Here is an 18935-nt window from a genome sequence, read left to right on the forward strand (position 1 = left end):
TAACGGCTGGCAGAATCTCTGGTTTCACTCTTTGTAGAGGCACGTGTGTGAATTCATGGGACGTCGAATGGGCAATTGTTGCTGGTGTCGTTTAAAGCTTTGATTTTCAACGACCTTGGAAGCATTCATTGGAGTCAATTTTTGTTCTCATGCTCGTATCATTTATTGCGAAAATAACGTGAGGCGAAATGAGGAAAGACTGCAAATGTTTATTACAGCTACTCAAAGTAAAAAACCATCCTAGCTACTCCCTTTCCTCTTTATGTAAAATAACCAAACTTTTTATTCAAAGCCAAAGCAGGGAGCCCTATCTTGCAACCAAGAACAACTTGAGCCACATATATGCTTTCATTTTTAGAAAAGAACTTGACGCGAAGCCACAAGCATTGATGAACCCAAAGTGTGTCATCGGAAACACCGTTCACCACTTTACTCCTTATTCCGCAGTCTTTCGATAAGCCTCTTCAGGGGGCGCTCAAGGTTCTTGATCCTATGTTCCAACTCCTGAAAAAGATCATTATAAGAACGTTCATTCAAAACAAGTACACTATGTTCGGTTCTAAATTTCGCCACTCATTTCTCAAGCAGTTTTCAAAGCAATTGGTAAAGGATTGCCTGCATTCATGTTTTAATACATCACTGTTAAAACATTAGAAAATAAATTACACGGAGAGCATAGAAATACAGACAATTTCTGAAGCAGAATTAGGTCGGGGTGATAGAGAGAGGTCGACAAATGTTTGCTGGTGTACTTGGGAAGTTTCACACTGCTTCTGGCTCGTCGTTCTTCAAATGACAATATCGCAATAAAATTTTCTGCTAGGGCTACTTGATTTTTCTAGTGCACGGCTGGGTATGCAGTTGTAAACCCTGGCTAAATCAGGGATTTGGGTAGAAATCAGGAAACAAAAGCTCGAGAAGTACAGGAGGCAGAATACATAAATAAACGTGGCCAATTTTATATCAGTGATATGTCAGTCAGTCAGTTTTTTTACGAATGACTTCGATTTTTATAAACGTTAGTCTTTCTTCGGTTACTTAAACGTGAATATTTTGGTCAGTCCCTGTATACCTGGAGTCAGCCGTCAGGCCAAAGGGTAAAATAATTCTTGTACGACACAATTATATAGGGAAAGTATTTCTAAACTGGAAAATCTGGTGCCAATGTTCAGATTTGTCAACACTGTTGCACAAAAAAGAAAGCAATACTAGGCATTGTTGAGGCAACACATCAGCACAACGAGTATTTGCACTGTTCCTAAAATACAAAATAAATTCTTGCTTTTTTTGCTATAGCAAATTAAATCTTTCTCCTTAAAAAATGTATCGATATTAAAATTCAGAAATTTGGTTGATCCTACTTTCATAGGAAACGGTAAAACACAAAAGACAAATGTACCTTTACAAGAGCATTTGAATGTTTATTATGCATCGATATGAACTGGCACACCGCTATTTATATTTCGTTCGTATGGCACCGTAAGACGCATCAACATTAGACACTTGATTACACGTTCCGGAGCACTGCGTAAATCCGATTGAAACCCCCGGCGCTGGCTAAGCGTGCGAACGAAACCGAGCGGGTGGCCAGGGTGAAGTCACAGTACAGTACGATAGAGCGAAAGGACCACGATTTGCGGGTCGGCAGCAGTCTTGTGGGTGTGCTTGGCGAGCGACGTCCTGCTGGCGGGTCACTTAGGCAAAGGTGCGAGCAAATTAGTCCTGCTGCGTGGCGTGTACGCCAGAGGCTTGCGTTGCGACGAGCTCAGCTGATGGAACGCAGAGCGGCGTTCCTTCACAAGCTGATCGGCGTTCCGCATAGGCGGCGGACGGGTAAACACAGTAGCTTCCGCTGCTACACGCTGCACTATCGAGGAGCCAACTATCGGCGCTCATTAGCGTCATGACGGACTACTTCGCTTGACTTCTGTTAGACGGCAGCACCATCTCATTGGACAAGCTAGAGGAAAGGACATAAGACGCGTTCGTACAGCTAACCGGGTATGACTTCATGGCTCAGTCCGTACAGCATTTCACACCTCCCGTTGCGGCCAGTGTGTTCGTGGGCTAGAAACCTAGCGCCGCCGCGGCCGGCTCCGCGCCGCAGAACAGCGGCCGCCGAGGCCGCCGCTGTTTTATCATGCGTGCCCGAGGGTACTGTACGAATTGTCCCAAAGCCCTATTTGTGTAACTCGGAATGGCATTTCTGTGCCTATACCGATAAGCATCGTTTCCACTTGGGGCTTCGTGAAGTTGCACATATCACCTGACTTCCTCAGGACGCGTCGTTATAGTACACGCTATTCTTCACGCAGGCGCATAGATAATCACGCCTCTGTTTACTCCCTATGCGTATCACTGGACCAGAGCGTGGACGAACATTTTCCGGCCCAGTGGATTTCAGGGAATAGAGACGCGATATAAAACACGCTAAACTATGAATCCGCCATTTTTTATCTGACATGGCGTTCAGCGCTTGAAATAAACATTACCAGTGGTAAGAGAAAAATTCATTTTAGAAAGGCTTCATCCGCTTCCGCAAACCCTTGTGGTTAGTTTGGGCAACGCAGTTCCAGAGTGGGAACAAAGGTAACTTGACTCAGTGCAATGATGCAGAATGCACGCGTGGAAACTTACAAGCTGAGAGTCTTTCCATAACGTTCTTTGTTATTGTACGTAAAAAACGGTAGAAGTAGCGTGCGCTTATAATATGACATACATCAACTCACCTCTACTCTCTTCTTCAGGGCTTCAACGTCGTCTTCAGTCTCCATCGGTTTCTCGTGGCCTTCCTCAGTTTCCTGAAAATACAGTAGGAGGGATGGTGACAGAGCTGTGTATAATTGTGATAATATTAATTTATGGCAGTTTAATAGCCTTACTAACCAAGATTTTGTCATTACCGCAGTACGGATACTCAATCGTTCAAACGTGTTTGTCACAAAAAATTACGGACGGTTTGGCTGGGCCAAACACGAAATATTGCTCCAGGGCAACATTCATGGTGAATATATACCCTTTGTTCTAGTTTTACCGAGATAAATGAACGATAGATTAGTAGTTCAAAACTAAAAATACTCTTTGTGACCGACAAACGCATTGTAGCTGGCTTTCAGGCGACATGATACATCCAAAGTGCTTGCAAGTAAATATTAAGGGAGAAACCAATAAATATACCGCTTCGGTTGATAAGGCAACTGAGCTGGAATGGCGCGTATTATACAAACGTTGATTTATAACTTATAGAAGCTAAGAATGTCTAAATTCAACGAGGTGCAAAGATATTTGAAAATGAATTGAGGGTATCCTATACCTTTCATTTTAGGAAACTAATCTATCACAGTGCAAATGCTGTGGCTTGGACATTGTGCACTTCTGACATGTGGCGTGTAAGTTTCAGAAGTGGTCGCTGCTGTCGGTTGTATTCTTTCCAGCAATAGTATTTTAAAGAGAGAAAGGGGTATTGTGATTGAGAATAGTTTTTAGACGTTATCTAGTAATAAACCTTTTCTTGGCCCTTAAAACATGTAGCATCCACGTTATGCTGCCCAGAAACTGGGGCGAATGCTTGTATGGCGTGTGTCGGAAATAGCTGGCGATTGTTTTCATTGTGACGAATATTGGCTGGCTCCGGCATTCGAGGAAAAAGTATAGCCTATTGTTTGTACCCCTAATGTGGAAATAGTGTCATACGGCGTGTTACCGTTTACCATGGGTGAGGAATAAAGTTTTGAGTTAAGTTGTTATTAGCGTCGAAACCGATGCGGCGTATTTGCGACTTAGTTTATTAGCGGTTATCGGTTGCTGGTAAATTGTAAAGCTGGGCAAAATTTTTCAATTTTCTTTGTTAGGAGTACCGAAGCGCCCATATGGCCATTTTTGTAGGGGCACGAGCATGCAAAAACTATTTGTTTTTGGTTTCTGTAAAGTATTTTTCTGTATTGTGTTTGTGTATTTTAAAATATTTTGTTTTTTGGTTTGTGCAGTCTTTGAACGCAGTGGCACGTACTATCGGTCAATGAAGTAAACAGACGACGGGTTGCATTTTGAGGGGATTTCTCCGCCAGGTGCCTAACCGGCAACCTTTAAGGCACTTTCAAGAGTCACTATAAAATAAAATCGGGCGCACATATAACATTTATGCTGACAGCGGCATATAATAGAAAATGCTCATTTCACGAAGCCGTGGTTCGTATACTTTATTGGCCTATAGTACATAGAGGCGTGTTACTGCTGACGTCCCATCGCCTGCTGAAATCATAATTGCTCACCTTAATGAATCTGGTATCTGGTTTGCTTTCCTGGAACAAGGCATTCACTGGCTTGTGATCATATATCTTTCCGCTTGGTGAATTCAGAGCTTCAACTTGGTCCCGCTGGCAATTTTTTATGTGCTCCTGAACAGAGTCATACAATAGAGTGTTTCTTTTTTGACAGCATCAATATAAACGGAGAATGTGATCCCAAGGTTATGCACAAACAACCCCACATACAGCCACACAGACTTTATAGTGACGTCCACTGCTAAAAGGAACAACGGGATCCATTTCCAGCGGCCGTAACATGCACAGTTCAGGATATGCGATTCCGACTTCAGTTTTTTCGATCATGCCAATGGACAAACTTTGTAGCCGGCTGCGCTGTAAATGACACTGCTTTGTTGTCCTCTATAGTGAACCGCACTGAACTCTCCAAACGAGAACACTGCTCACAGGGTGACAGAAATGACAGAAAGGACGTTATTTTTAGCAAAACTTGTTGCTGAGCTAGTTGGTACATACTTAGAGAAAGAAGAAAACGGGGCGCAAACTGGGCGTGGACAAACGACAAAGAAACGACAGATACAGCCGCCAACTTCCAACTGTTTATTCAAAGGAAAACACACGAATTTATACACGACTTACCTAACAGAAATAACACAGAAGAATAACAACCAAGGTAAAATCATGCTAGCAAGTGTAGAAAGTGGGACAACCGCTGGAAAGAACAAGTTCAACCCTGCTGATGGTATGACAACCTATCTTCTACAACCTAAGCAAAACAAGGCAATGCTAGCACGTGTGCTCGCAATTCCGGGCGCAGACCAAACCGCAAAGAGGGAAGAACAACGGCACTAGCCATTGTCAACCCCTCTACACTTGTTAGCATGATTATACCTTGGTTATTTTTTTGTTGTTTTTGTTTCTAGTTAGGGAAGTCATGTATAAATTCGTGTGGTTTCCTTTGAATAAACAGTTGGACGTTGGCCCCTGTATCTGTCGTTTCTTGTCTCCTTCGCCCACGTCTAGTTTTCGCCACGTTTTCGTCTTTCTTTAGGTAGTTTGAGATGTCTGCTGGATATTTCTTAAATTAGTATTCCGTAGAAAACCCTAATTTTACTGCGGGGATTTCTTTCTTACTCAATAATAAAGAAAAGTCCCCGGAGTTGTTACTTTTTACATGTTTTCCAACACATTTGTACCCTGAAGTAATAACTTTAAGGATATACATCTAGAATTCTCGAAAAGTGCAAGTGGTTGGGAGATTACCTGCAGATCTTTGTTTCCCCACAGAGTCTCACAATAGGGGCATGGGGAAGCTCCTTCTTCGAAGTCGTGTGCTTGAATTTGTGCCCCATAAGATGCTGGTTTGGTTGAAGTTTGATCTTCGCTACCTTCATCCACCTGAAATGCAACACCAGACAAAGCCGAGTCACTAACTCTGGGTGCAATATCTACCGGCCGTACGTTTTCCCCAGTCGACGCTTGAGGTGGCGAGCACACTCCATAACGGTGTACGTAAAATACAGAAAGGTAGCATAATACGGAGATTTCCAAACCTTTCCTGTGGTGCTTCGATCCTCACCCAAGGAAGAATGCTTGTCGAGCATCGACGGATCACAGGCAACCTCATATTTGCGGCGAAGGTTGATTGATTGTAGGGTTTAACGCGTCGACGCAACGCAGGCGATGAGGCGTGCCGTAGTGGAGGGCTGCGGATTAATTTTGACCACCTGGGGATCTTTAACGTACGCCGAAATGTCGAACACACGGGCGTTTTTGCTTTTCGCCTCCATCAGAAAAGCAGCCGCCGCGGCTGTGAATCGAACCGGCGACCTCGTGCTCAGCAGCACGCCATAGCCACTGAGCCATCGCGGTGGGCGTTGCGTCGGGTTTGGCGGTGGAGGTTACGAGTGGCTCTAAGAACGCCTCACTGATTCTCATCGACGTGCAGAGACCGCAAGCTTCCCCATTTTTCGCGACTCCTTGGTACAACCACGGTATAAGTGCACTAAAGCTCTCTTGACATTACCATGCTTTGAGTAATGACGATGTGTAGCAATAATAGTGGTTGAAGCATTTTTGAGTAAAGGAAGGAAAATTTCCCTTAGATAGCACTATTTTCTGTTATTGCATAAATCTAAATTTTCAATTGTTCTGTGCATTTTAGCTGCCTAGAATGCTGTTTTCTATTGGTTCGAGTGGGAATTACAAATGCGTTCATTTATTTTACTTAGCACTGTATTAAAAATAAAGTAGACAGCACCCCAGCATTTTGTAATTCCTGCAACCGTGTTATCTTACTGGTGATAGATCTTACTTCTAAATTTTAGCTCACTTGCCAATCAGCGTGTCTCACAAAAGCTCGAGTAAATAGCCACTGTCATTGCTCAAATTAGTGCAGAAATTTGGGGAATGATAACTACAGGATGTGGGTGACCTATAATTTTGCACTACCATTTTGTCACACCAATGACTACGGAAGTGCGTTCGTCATTTTTCGGGTTATACAATCACATCGTCACTTCTACTGGAAAGGCTGCGCCCATTTCGAGTAAGACACGGTTTCTAAAATTGTTTTACCCCGATTTCAATTACAATGGCACTCGTCTAGCCACACCGTTCTCCTCATTCTGTTTCCCATTTAACTCGGTTGCAACAGCTCTCCGCAGAAATTGTCGCCAATTGCACATCCGATGGACGTCCAGCGTTCATCAGCTAATTTTCCTCAAAATAAATGGGAAGCGATGTGCTGTCCGCGCTTCCGATGCTGGGATGTAATAGGAGGCCAGGGATGTCCCTGGTTGCAGATGTTTGCATTCAGCTCTTCTGCAAGCTGCAGTATAGCCTTAACTATTTTAGCACTTTTCAAGCACTTTGACGCTGTTGTTGTTGGATAGAATTTTTTAGTCTTATTATGGCATGAAACGCCTAAACTGTGAGTACTGCCAGTGAAACAACGTTACCCGAACCCATGATATCTTAATCTCGAAAGCGGCAACCACACAGAGCTAGGAAGAATCACTGCTTTTTCTAACTTTCCCTACCTCCCTCCCGAGTAAGTACAAGCCAGCTTCCCTACGTACAGAAATCATTAATTATATCTGCATCTGTATTTTTTCTCTCCCAACAGTCTTTTTTGAAGTTAATTTTATTCCCGCAGCCGTCACACGCTACTGTAGCAATAAGCCCGACATTATCAGCGAATCTTCCTCAGATTCAAGCAAAAAGCACTGCTCTGGCGCTCTTCGCCCTTAGTCGGCCTTGCGCCATAAAAACCCGACCATCATCATCATCATCAAAAAGCACTGCTCTTGGGCTTTAGAACATACGGTATGTTAGCTGTGCTAGACCAGCCAGATTACATACCTGGGAACTTGTGCAGGTTTGCTTGTTCGCTGGGCACTCATCCTCCAGATGGGTGCCGTAATATTTGGCCACAACACGGTTGTAGCATTTTTCACACACGCGAAGTTCTGGACACTTATCTGCGTGGTCCTGCACAGATGAAAGTGCCATCGATTATGAGATACACTTGACTATTTGGAAAAAAAATGGTCCCCGTATGCAAATGTCGTCGGAGGACTACAGTCGTCTGCCGCCCCTGCCACGTAAATGCCTCTCCACTTCCCGCTCACCTCGTGCTCCGCCCTTCCCGTCCTGCTCCTCGCACGATAAATTCAGTGAAGGTTAGCTCAAGTCAATTGAACATTACTGCGTTTCACTGCTGCTCACGCGCGATCTACTGGAACCTTTCGTTACGTTCGACTTCTTGGAATGCCCCAGAAGGGCTAGTGCCGCGTGTGTGCGGCATTTCTATTTGTGGGTAAAAATATTTTTTTGAAGACATTTTCTAATTTATATCGCAAAAATTGAGTATGCCTGTATTTCTATTGAAAGAGCTTTCCAGGTATCACTTATTCATTGATGTTTTGCTTCAGACATGCTTAATGTTTTCTTTTTGCTCAACAATGTTAAGTATGAACACCACCACCAGATAGTAGTCAAGGAACAGACCGACAGACAGACAGACAGACAGACAGACAGACACAGACAGACAGACAGACATACAAAGTTTTCGCATATAATAAGCCCAAGAAAGACTATTCTCTTTAGAAACATATCGGTAGAAGGAGTTTCCTCCTTTGGGTCGAAACACAGAAGAGTGCTGGCCAAGCCAGCTCGACATGACATTTACTTTCAATATAATAGGTCATATGAACCTGGCAAGCCTCTTGAAAATTATTACTTTCCTATTTCTGCCTGATCTCTGCAAAAAATTAAAAATGAATGTAACTTTGCCTAATGCAAACGTCATGTCGCTTAACTCCCACTACATTAAACATTTATTTTGTGCCATCCAGTTAGGTTTTGATTCACATTTTTGTAACTTGTCGAATTATATTAAGGGCCTTTAATATAAGCAAACATTTATGCCAGGTATATAAACAGCTCAACAGAGGCCTATCTAAAACATCTAAATACTTCCATTGATAGTAATGACTGGCTGTCTGTGACGATTTTATTCGTCTTGCCGACCACCTTTTGCAATCAAATTGTGACGTGCCAAAACTTCAACCAGATAAATGTATGATAACAATATACAATATGACCATTTCAAGTTGTTGGTAACAGGCTACTGATTTATTCCCAACTAAATACTGGAAGAAGTAATTATTCAATATACGTGGGTATATTGACGTGAGCTCAATAACACTGCGCTTGTGCAGTGGTGTGCACAGGGCTTGTTATTTCGACAATCGGTTGTGGCACATCCTTCGAGAAAATTGAGTTTGCGAATCCAGAGGAGAATATGTTCAGAACTAGTTTTCTACGTATCAATACATAGCAGGTACTCATACTTTGCATGGAGAGATTTCAAAAAGCAAATATTTTGTCACACTCCTTCCACGAAGCTGCGGTACACTTTGGACTGATATTAAGAATACCCGTGAGGAGAAGACAGTTGCCTGAAAACTCTTTTCCGCTAAAATCTCCACTGTGAGGACCTACACGAGAAATCAGCACCTTCGGCTGTCAGATACGACGTACTGGCTGCATACGAGGAAGTAGAGTACCAAGACGAAACGGGGTTTTAACCCAAGTAATTATGCAAATAAGGATGATCACCGAAAGTTATAAATAAAATTATCGATGGTTTTTAAATGGTGAAATTAATTTTGCGGTATTATGAACCGCAAACTTCTACTCATCCGGGCAGCAAGGGGACGAGGGCGGTTTTCCTTCTTTCGGGAAGCAGGAACTGGCTGGTCAATGTCGAGTCACTGCTTCCGGCTATTTCCTACAACTTTCGGCAAGGAGCATGCAGAGCCAAAGTGCAGGCATTTGTCTAGCCAAAGTGCAGGCGTTTGTCTCCTTCCCCTTCCCTGGACTGGGTCGTATGAGGGTGAACTCCCCGTTGAGTTCAACAATATCCCCAGGCCTTTTCTCTTCCCTCCTTTGTTAATAAATCACCAGCACCACCACCATTTGTCTCCGCTCGTGGGCTCTCGGGATCTTACGCTGGCAGCGTTATTGAAATTATATCAGTCCATGTCCGCCTGCTTTTCCCGTGCAATAAACACGGCACTTTAAGTGTTGTTCAGGGCTGCGAGCGGAAAATTTATTTTCTCCGTACAGCAAGATCCGCGAAAACTCTACAGAGGGTACCTCTCCGACAAAAAAAAATGTGCAGCGTTCACAAGTTGCGACAGCGGAAGAAACAGCGGAGCTGGCAGTCCCTCTCTCTTCGTCACAGACCTGGATGTTGCATCATCATCACTAGCACCAGCCCTCAAGGTTCACTGCAAGACGAAGATCTCTCCCATCGACTGCCCACCGCTCTTGTCCCGATCCGCTCGAGTCCCTTCTTCGCCTCCGAATTTTTTTATTTCACCCCTCCATCGAGTAATTGGCCTTCCACTTTTTGTAGGCCCGTCTCTGTGTCCACTCAGTCGCCATGCTAGTCCAGTGATAATCATTTCGCCTAATTGCAAGGCCATACCAAGTCCATTTCTTTTTCTTTTTTTGAACTAGGATATCTTCTAATGTAGGTTTTGTTTTCCTCTGAGGGTACCTCTTTGGGCCTGTTGGTAGAACAAGACAATGAATTGAATCGGATCTATCTTGGATCAGAGAAAGCTATCTTCTCTGATCCAAAGAAGATAGCTTCCTGTCTCTAACTCTTACTACGATCATTATTCCTTCTATCTCCCGTTGTGTTCACAGAAGTTTGGTTTCACGTTGTTTAGGAAGGCTCCAAGTTATCGCTTCATATGTCATCACCTCACATTTATTTCTAAACTTGCCGCTGAAAGTTACCCATGCCTGGCAGGCCCGGATCATTTCGTCCGCAGGCTTTCACATTTCTCCCAAAGTGCGCGCGTTAGCACGCGCTATAATCCGCTGCCCAGTTCAAAGCCAAATCCCGCGCTACGAGCCCAAATGAAATGCTGTGCGCCTGGAATGTGTGGATAGCTCAATCGGAAAGACGCCCGTTTTGTAAGGCCAGGCATCGACGTTCGACTCAGACCTTAGGAAACGTTTTTTGTTTCTCTTTCCAATTGGCTGCACTTGTTATTCTTCCCCACCGCCGCTAACCCGTACGATTGGGCTTTAAGCGTGGCGCAATGGTTGTTATTGCCGGTTTCACGGCGTAGACGTCCCGGATTTGTTTCCCGGGACCTCAATAACCACATTTTTTCTTGAGGCTTCGGGGTTTTCTGTCGACGCCATAGTACACATTTGAGTCGGGGTCTACAGTATTGCTGTTGAAAATCTAAGTACAGGCGAGCCACCGCAGTAACCCGAATAAGGCAGTGACAAAGTGCTGTTGTTCGTCAGCATACGAGTGATGCAACACCGGCAAATCTAAAACGTGTAGAACGTGTAAAACGTGTAGCGGTAGTGTTCGTATTTTTGTTAATGCTTTCTTACAAGAATTCGTGTTTTCACTCTTCGCTACGGTTATCCAGTGGGGAGCCCAATGACTGCCTGTGCATTTTCGCGGGCAGCACCAATATCTGGTCACCGCAACCTGGGCGAGTACTAGTGCTCGCTGCAGGACACATCTTTTCTTGTGAGAAGAAAGTAAACGGCTCTTTTTGACGTCTCGAGAGCAAAAGCGAGCTTGCAGGAAATCTGCGAACACGTCTGTTTCCTAAGAGTTGTGACTGCAAAATCATTAATGTCCAGTTGAACGCCGCAGATTATTCCTTGGAGTTTCGCCCTGCAAGTAAGGCTTTCAAAGTGAAGCCTTCTGTGCATCACTGATGGCGTTCTACGTCGCTACTTTCCGCACTACAGAAAAGCGCAATTTACACAATAGTTTTTACAAAAGAATGATGGTAATAAGGATAGGCCCATCAGGCACACCAGGAAGAAAGCACTTTTCATTGCCGGAATTGGGCCTGGCCACCTGGTGTCGTAAAGGTGACGTGTATCCTATTACGCCATTTTGATAGGGTGGAAGCTGTGTATTTTTCACCGTCTCCAAGGATGCATGGTAGAAGATTCGCGTTTTAACCGTCTCTTTCTTAAGAAGATTTGATTTTTCAAGTTCTGCGATTGCGCAAAGCGAGGTATTTTAAAGCATTTGCAAATAAAAATTCACAGGAAATATGTTGACAATTTTCCTAATAATTATACTGCCACGAAGAGCGCCCTGTCTCGCTAAGTGTCGGTTCTACCACTGGGTGAAGCCAGCGCGGAGCGGGCTTCATGCACTCTCCGCTATTCAGATCACCCTGCGCATCCGCAGGCGTTGGGGTGAAGCGTCGCCATTTTTTTGCCTTTATATTTCGTGGACGCTAAAGAATTACAAATTTTGGGGGGGTTATACTCACCGAAGCGGCGACTGAGCTTTTAGTCTGGCGTAGTGGACGTCTAGGGATTAATTTGTACCACATGGTGATCTTTACCGTGCAGTGAAATTGTGATGCAAAGGAGTTTTCGCTTTTCGACTGCATCATAAAGGCGGCCACCGCGGCCGGGAACCGAACCCCCCTCGTTGGGCTCAGGAGGAGCAGAACGCCTTTACTACCGAGACACCGCGCTGGGTAGCACCCGCTACAGAATTTATCCTTATGGCGTGAAGCAAGAAGCGGCTGCCGAAGCAAAGAGCAGGAAATGTTTTCGGAAACATAAAACAATACCTAGGTATGTCACAAAATATTACAGAATCAGGCAAATCACCCTGATGGTTCTGTATCAGCGGCAAGGATGTCGTTAATGGTGCCACCGGCGGTGGGTTCTGTTAGCCATGCGAAAAAAAAAACATACTTTTCGCGTTCTCATATTTTTCCCTATTCCATCAACTGCCGAAAGATAAGCGCAATGAATTTATAACTATATTCATTAGCAGGTGCGCACCACCGGAGCAGCTACAGCCAACAGAACATCTACTGCCAGAGTGATGCTTCTTCAGCACATTTTTGTGCTTTGAATTGGAGACGAGAAGACCGTTTTCTCTGAATTTCACTCGTTTTTAGTTAGAGCTTCCCGTTACACGTAGATGCGTACTGTTGGGCTGATACGTTTATACCACAGTTGTAGTTCAACCATAACGAAGGTTTTTCTTGGAGGATTTTCTTTCGCTGGGGGTTTTTTAGCGGTGCAGCTGTGAAGTGTTTTCAAGGCAACAAAATAAATCTTTACGAGAAAGGACGGTCTGGAAGAAAGTATTTCCAAGATTTTTCGAAAAAGGTTGTCACAGGCGCAAAAACGTCAATGTCTGTCTCAGTGCGCACCCTGGTGCTATCGGCGTCAAATGAAACGCGAACACTAAAATAGGAACCAGAGCGTGCGAAATTGAAAAATACTGTTCGTATAGTTCATAAAATGGCTTGCTATTGGTATGTTTGGAAATACACTTTTCCCAACTTTGTTTTTGTAAGTAATCCACGCGTCATTTTGGCTTGCATGGTAAGAAATCGTGCTATTTGTGTGCTCAGGTTCATATTTTTGTGTTCGCGTTTCATTTGAAGCTGATAGTACATATTTATTAGCAAAGCTGAGGTCGTTTTTTCATCAAATTTAGTTATGGTTCCTGAACGACGTGGTGAAAAACGCTGACTTTTCTTCAATACATCCTATCATTCGTCCCACCCAAAATGGCACTCAAAGCAAATCAAGACGTACCACAACGAGTGCAAAGGGTGGCTTACCGCAACGTCCTCGAGTTTCAACAGGACAAAGCAATTCGGACATTGGTCAGTATCTTCTGCGTCATGCTCAGTTATGCCATGAGGCGAAGTGGCTCGTGTCTTAAAGAAATGACCATTTTCCGTCTGTGAATAAAAAATAAAGCGTCGAGATAAATGTATTGGTAGACCATAGGATGACAGTGCGCACTCGTAAAGTATGGGATCAGGATCAGGAGTGGAATTCTACAAAAAAGGGGCGTCATCTTGAACCAACGCGGTAATGACATAAAAGCCATTTATGCTTTGTCTCGGTCGTCGCTTTTAGGGGCAGGAGTCTGGAGAACACACTTTGGGTACACCTCCGGCACAGCGGATGCTGAAACCTCCAAAGCGACGATCACTCTAGCCTCCCTCTCTCGGGGGGGGGGGGGGGGGGGGGGGCACCACCTCTTTTGGAGAATTGCGCCCCAGGTGAACTGCTTTGGCCACCTAGTTTTTCTCAGAAACGATGTGTTAAGTTACATAAAAGAAAGTCGACCGAGAAAAAAATTTGTCACGATACCAACTCACGACATGGTTCAATAGGAACCGCACTAAGCAAACAAAATACAAATATTGCTCAAATATATACTGAAAACACTCAATTTTTTAGATAAGCACCGGTTGCTACAATCTTAACTGTGATCTTTACGGTTAGCCTATGTGCTGCAAGTCTAGTCTACCCCAATAGAAGAACCCGCAGCCTGCTTGGCAGGTGTAGTTTTATCTCAGCCACCGGATACAGGTATCGACACCGGTGCCACGAGGACATACCACTTTACCCAACATCATCACCCAAATGTTTTGAGAAACTTCTCCCACGCAGGCCAAAATACTTGCATCTCTTATGACACCTGTGTGTTTCCGGTTACACCATGGGTACAAAAGTATCCCTTGAAGCACGCTACCAGAAGAAAAGCTCACAGGTTACCTGCTGCCACTAGACTGTTGTGTATCCAATGCAAGTTCTTGAAGTAGCATTTGGTTTAGACAGTCCAATGACCAAGCCAACAATCTCTGCATTCTTTAGTAGCTGTTCTTTCTTAAATGTGGTGTCAAAGAAGTGCCTGATACGTGATTGTTCAAATAGGGACGACTGCAAGGCGCAAGCAGAATGCGGCTCTCTTGCAATTTCCATGCTTTATTGAGAAGTTTTAAATGCGGGTACGGGAATAAAAAAAACATGCCAAAACTGTACCGCACGTCCAGAAATAATTTTACGGGCCAAATCAGATGGCTAGTTAGCTACTAAAATAAAATCTCACTTCACGTGACATGTGACCCCCCTTTGCGATTCAGAAATTTTTAATGCGCATCTGTTAGCGTAAGTAGAAGGTCTCAGGAACTTTCCATTGATGTTTTATGACAACTAGCGTGTGAACGTGGCATAATGTGTGTAGCCTTAGCTAATTATCTGAAACAGCTCTGGTCCCAGTTACGCTTACTTTGGGTTCTCTTAGCGTTTTACTCTTCAAATTTACCATCATTTTGTGAAGCATAGCGCACAAAAAATGAGAAAAAACAAGATTCACTAGAACAGAAGAAAATACATCCTGTCATCCCTTTTCAGCGCGGAAAAAGCGGGTGACGTGTTCACCCGCTTGGAGGCAGTTACAATTAATTGTGCAAGAATGTCAAGGCGGGCCAGTTCGTGCGTATAGCAGTGTGAAAAACAGCGCATGGACGTGAATGTAGCAACTGGTCATGCAGTGGGCAACCTACTGAATGTCTGGTGCTTATAGGGTTTATATACACACATAGTGCATCGTAACATACCGGGGTTCAACTGAATTGGTTCGAGGCCTTCAAAGGAAGCTGATAACGGAAAAACGGAGCGGAAGAACATGAGCAGGCAGACAGGACTTGTCTTTGCCTTTTCGCGGCCGAGACTTTGACTCTCCTTTTTGTGTTGATATTTGCATGACGGACATAACATAAACGATGTGAAAAAGAAATAAAGAAGGCCCAGCTGAAGGAGGGGTAATTATGGTTGGGATACTTTAACACTCCCTAAATCAAGTCAAACATACGAGCGACAACAATGGTGGAGCTAGAACTTCTCTAAAAGAGAGGTGAAGTGTGTATTGACGACAAACGTTTCCGCCATCCTCGGCACACACTTTCAGTCCTTCTTTCTAAATGGGTCTCTGTTGTTACCTAGTATGTGTGTATTCCCCCTCCACATTTATACATTAAACAATCTGCTGGTACTCAGCGCAATGTGTTTTCATGGCTTTGTAATTCCTGTCAGTGCCTCGTCTCTCCTTCAGGCGGTATCAGTGTTGAATTGCAACAAAAAAGGAATTCCGGATACCGAAATGCTTTACTCTGCCTCGGGTTCACTTTAATGGCATCAGTTCAGAAAGAGTTTAAAAATGCAAGAAACTTGTTCTTGATCGACGTACGCTTGCACCCTTGAAGATTCAGGAAGAACGAAGCTCACCTCGGGAATTCCGGTGGTTTTCTTGTTTTCGGGACACCCATTACTGGAATGCTCTCGGCGGTATTTATCTACAACTCGACTGACGAATTTGCTGCATTTGGCGGAAAACTTCGCGCAAACGCCGATGTGCTCCTGTTCGGAGGTAAACATTAATGAACAGTAAACTTAGTACAGGAAAGCTGCCTATTATATGCAAAAGCTAATTTTTCCTTCAAGGAAGTTACTGTGCAGTAAACATTTGTGCGTGAAAAATGTACACACGATAATGCGGCACAGCTTCTATTTAATATGTTCCATATAGTATAATAAATAGGTAGATGTCATTTTTGGTGCCTCCGTCCAAATGCTAGTTAACTACAGTTCTTATATAAACAGAGTATTACAGAAGGAGTTCCCATAGAAAAAATACAACAGAGGGACGTCCTGTTCCATAAACGAAAATAAATATATCATTAGGGAGCCAGTTTACATAATGAGAACAATGAAACACAACGGGACAAATTCCCACAAAGAGTTTTACATCGGTAGTAAATCCGAATACTGCACATTCATCCAGTGGGCAGTTGAAAATGGTGTGTAGACTTTTTTTCCGTTAAACATGAGGTCCAGTCTAAAAATGAACTTGAGCGGGACAAGAAACAGGCTCTCAAAGTTTGATTATAGGAGTGTACCAAGTACGGTTAAGAATACAGGCTTGCTTTGAAACTCTCTAACAGGTACATTTATATAATGATGCAGTAAATTATTATATCTCATATTTGAAGGTTACCTTAGCCGAAACCTGGCATCACCCCTTTAATTTTAATCAATTGCTGTGTACATGTACAAAGTTTGAGTGTGTATGGTGTGCTTCTCTGTTTGACCTTCAATGACAAAGAATTTTTTTTTGTGGCCTGGCGAGCTGGCGTTAGAAATCGGGAGAAAGTACAACACCAGCGACGTCGTCAAAAGTCGACTTAACTGAAGCCCAACTTGATAGATACACATTTCACGAACATGCGTTGACAAGGGCTCTATATATGATAGTTTACTTTTATTTATACGGAGCGCAAGTAATATGTTCTTCGAGACGGTTACTTTACGAATATTAGAACCAACGCCAATGCAAACTGTAGAAAAATGAAGAGCAATAGGTTTACTTAAAAGCTTCTAATGTCAAGCGCATCAAGTTGCGTAACGGACCTATTATGCGTCATGACCACGGGGCCGTTTAATTATAAAAAAAACTTGTTATTCAGAAGCAATAATGTACACTTACCTGAAAAAATGAACTGCCTGGTGTGCTTGCACCACACTCCTCGCCATAATGTCCTCGGGAGTAGTTGTATGTCATGAGAATGAATGACCTCTTCGATTCCAGGTCCAATACGGGACATGTGTACATGTGCCCCTGGTAAAGCAAGCCAATTTTTTGTTTTGCATTGTTATCAGTATGTGCTTTTAAAAATGTTACAATAGATAACTTATATAAACAAATTACAAACACTCCAGTGATGTTCTGGCCTCCAAAGTTGTGAGTGCGCAATACTCTTGCACAAATGTAGAATGGAGTCGCATTAAATTCAAATATGGCATCCAACTCACAGGAAGGCACAAGCGAATTCAGTAAACTTGTCCGGCGATATCGCCCCTACCTGCTCATGAAGTGCGAACTCTTTATGCTTAGTATACATTCTTTGATGTAACCTTTCCAGAACGCGCCCAATGTTGGTTTATTCATGTTTAATGCCGCATTAAGGTCTCAACTGTTTTGCATAAAAATACGCAAATAATGAGTCTTTCCAATGACTCAGCAGGTGATATCGCAGGTACGAAACAAATCGGTAGCCGCTGTTTGTGACATTAATTTATCTTAAAAACGGGGTAAGACGCCCGAGAAACGTATTCGTAACACGGGCTGAAATTATATTTATGCAAATCATTTCATCGTGTCTTTTTTTAATACTTTTGCAGCTCCTTCATGATACTTACCTGCTATGTCCGACCATTAAGTTTACTCATTTTTATGTTGACAATCTTATGTGCCCGTAGTTTAGGAAGTTTTCTTTTATAACTTGTTGTAACATTTCATTATTACCTATTAGATCAATTACGCGGCTTAGCCTTGGGGGGCGGTACACAATTCCGGCACTTAACAGCTGCAGCAACGCAAAGAACCAATTATTCATAAAATGCTCATATTTACACAACCTTCCGCGAAAGCTCCTGTAGCCAAACAAAACTAATTCAGTTTTAAAAGAGATGCACTAAGCTTAGATCTTGGTCAGAGATCTACCAAGAGCCTCTGGAGTGTGATACGAACGCACTATCCAACACAATGGCCACTCGATGGCTTGACTAAACTTTGACTAGTAAAATTGTGGTGGCTTTGACATTGAAACGTTTCTTAGATACAAGTACTTTATTCCTACATGATTAATTCAACAAATTAGTTAAACAACCAACAATTACGTGCGCAGGAAAGTACGCTTTGAATACACATCCTTTTACTTTTGCGCACTGTAGCGCCAATTTAGCGCAAAGGTAGCGCCATCGACCACAATCCACTTATATAGGCGACCTTGCAATGATTCCAAAATGGAATGCGCGCGTTCGGTATCAAATATGAATCATGCGAAAGTAGCACTTGGCATCACTTGCTCCAACGATTATATCAATGCTGTTTCTACGCGATGCGTTCTGAAGTGTCTACATCAGAGGCAGCTGTGAGAGCTGGTCGCATACGGCAAAATAGAGGCAGAGATCGCTGGGAGTAACACAGAGCCGTGATGAGACAAACGAATGACAAACGCAGCGGCAAACGTAGCAAAATTAAGGTCTTTAGCAACATGATCACAATTTATGCGTCGAAAGCTTCTTAAAACTTGATCAGGGGTCTACTTTACCCATTGCGCATACGTGTGGCCATCATCTTTTTTAACACTAAATGCATTGGGAGATAGAACAACCGGCTTATACGTGCACTTAATTCTTAGAGCACTAAAAGAAACAGATCTCTTTTCTGAAAAAAATTTGTTATTCTTGAGCTGTCTTCGCTATCTTCTTTTAGCA

The 18935-nt window shown here is 43.3% G+C and overlaps 1 protein-coding gene across 9 annotated transcripts in view; it reads right to left on the reverse strand.

Annotated features, from left to right (window-relative positions):
• Window positions 1–208: 208 nt before the first annotated feature.
• The window catches only part of LOC144142797 (uncharacterized), a 52050-nt gene continuing 33323 nt past the window's right edge, over window positions 209–18935 (reverse strand). For 8 of the 9 annotated variants that reach the window (XM_077674541.1, XM_077674538.1, XM_077674535.1 and 5 more), the window contains 8 exons: window positions 17143–17274; window positions 15885–16016; window positions 13424–13546; window positions 7629–7757; window positions 5529–5663; window positions 4272–4397; window positions 2730–2801; window positions 209–504 (listed from right to left, as the gene is read on the reverse strand). In XM_077674541.1, the coding sequence (XP_077530667.1) occupies window positions 430–504; window positions 2730–2801; window positions 4272–4397; window positions 5529–5663; window positions 7629–7757; window positions 13424–13546; window positions 15885–16016; window positions 17143–17274 (924 nt within the window). In that variant the 3' untranslated portion in view covers window positions 209–429. The remainder of the gene's footprint in view (window positions 505–2729; window positions 2802–4271; window positions 4398–5528; window positions 5664–7628; window positions 7758–13423; window positions 13547–15884; window positions 16017–17142; window positions 17275–18935) is intronic. The other variant, XM_077674537.1, reaches the window with a different exon arrangement.

Source organism: Haemaphysalis longicornis, unplaced genomic scaffold (genome assembly GCF_048455015.1).
Source record: "Haemaphysalis longicornis isolate Haplotype H1 unplaced genomic scaffold, Haemaphysalis longicornis Haplotype H1 scaffold_6, whole genome shotgun sequence".
In the NCBI taxonomy this organism is placed as follows: domain Eukaryota; kingdom Metazoa; phylum Arthropoda; class Arachnida; order Ixodida; family Ixodidae; genus Haemaphysalis; species Haemaphysalis longicornis.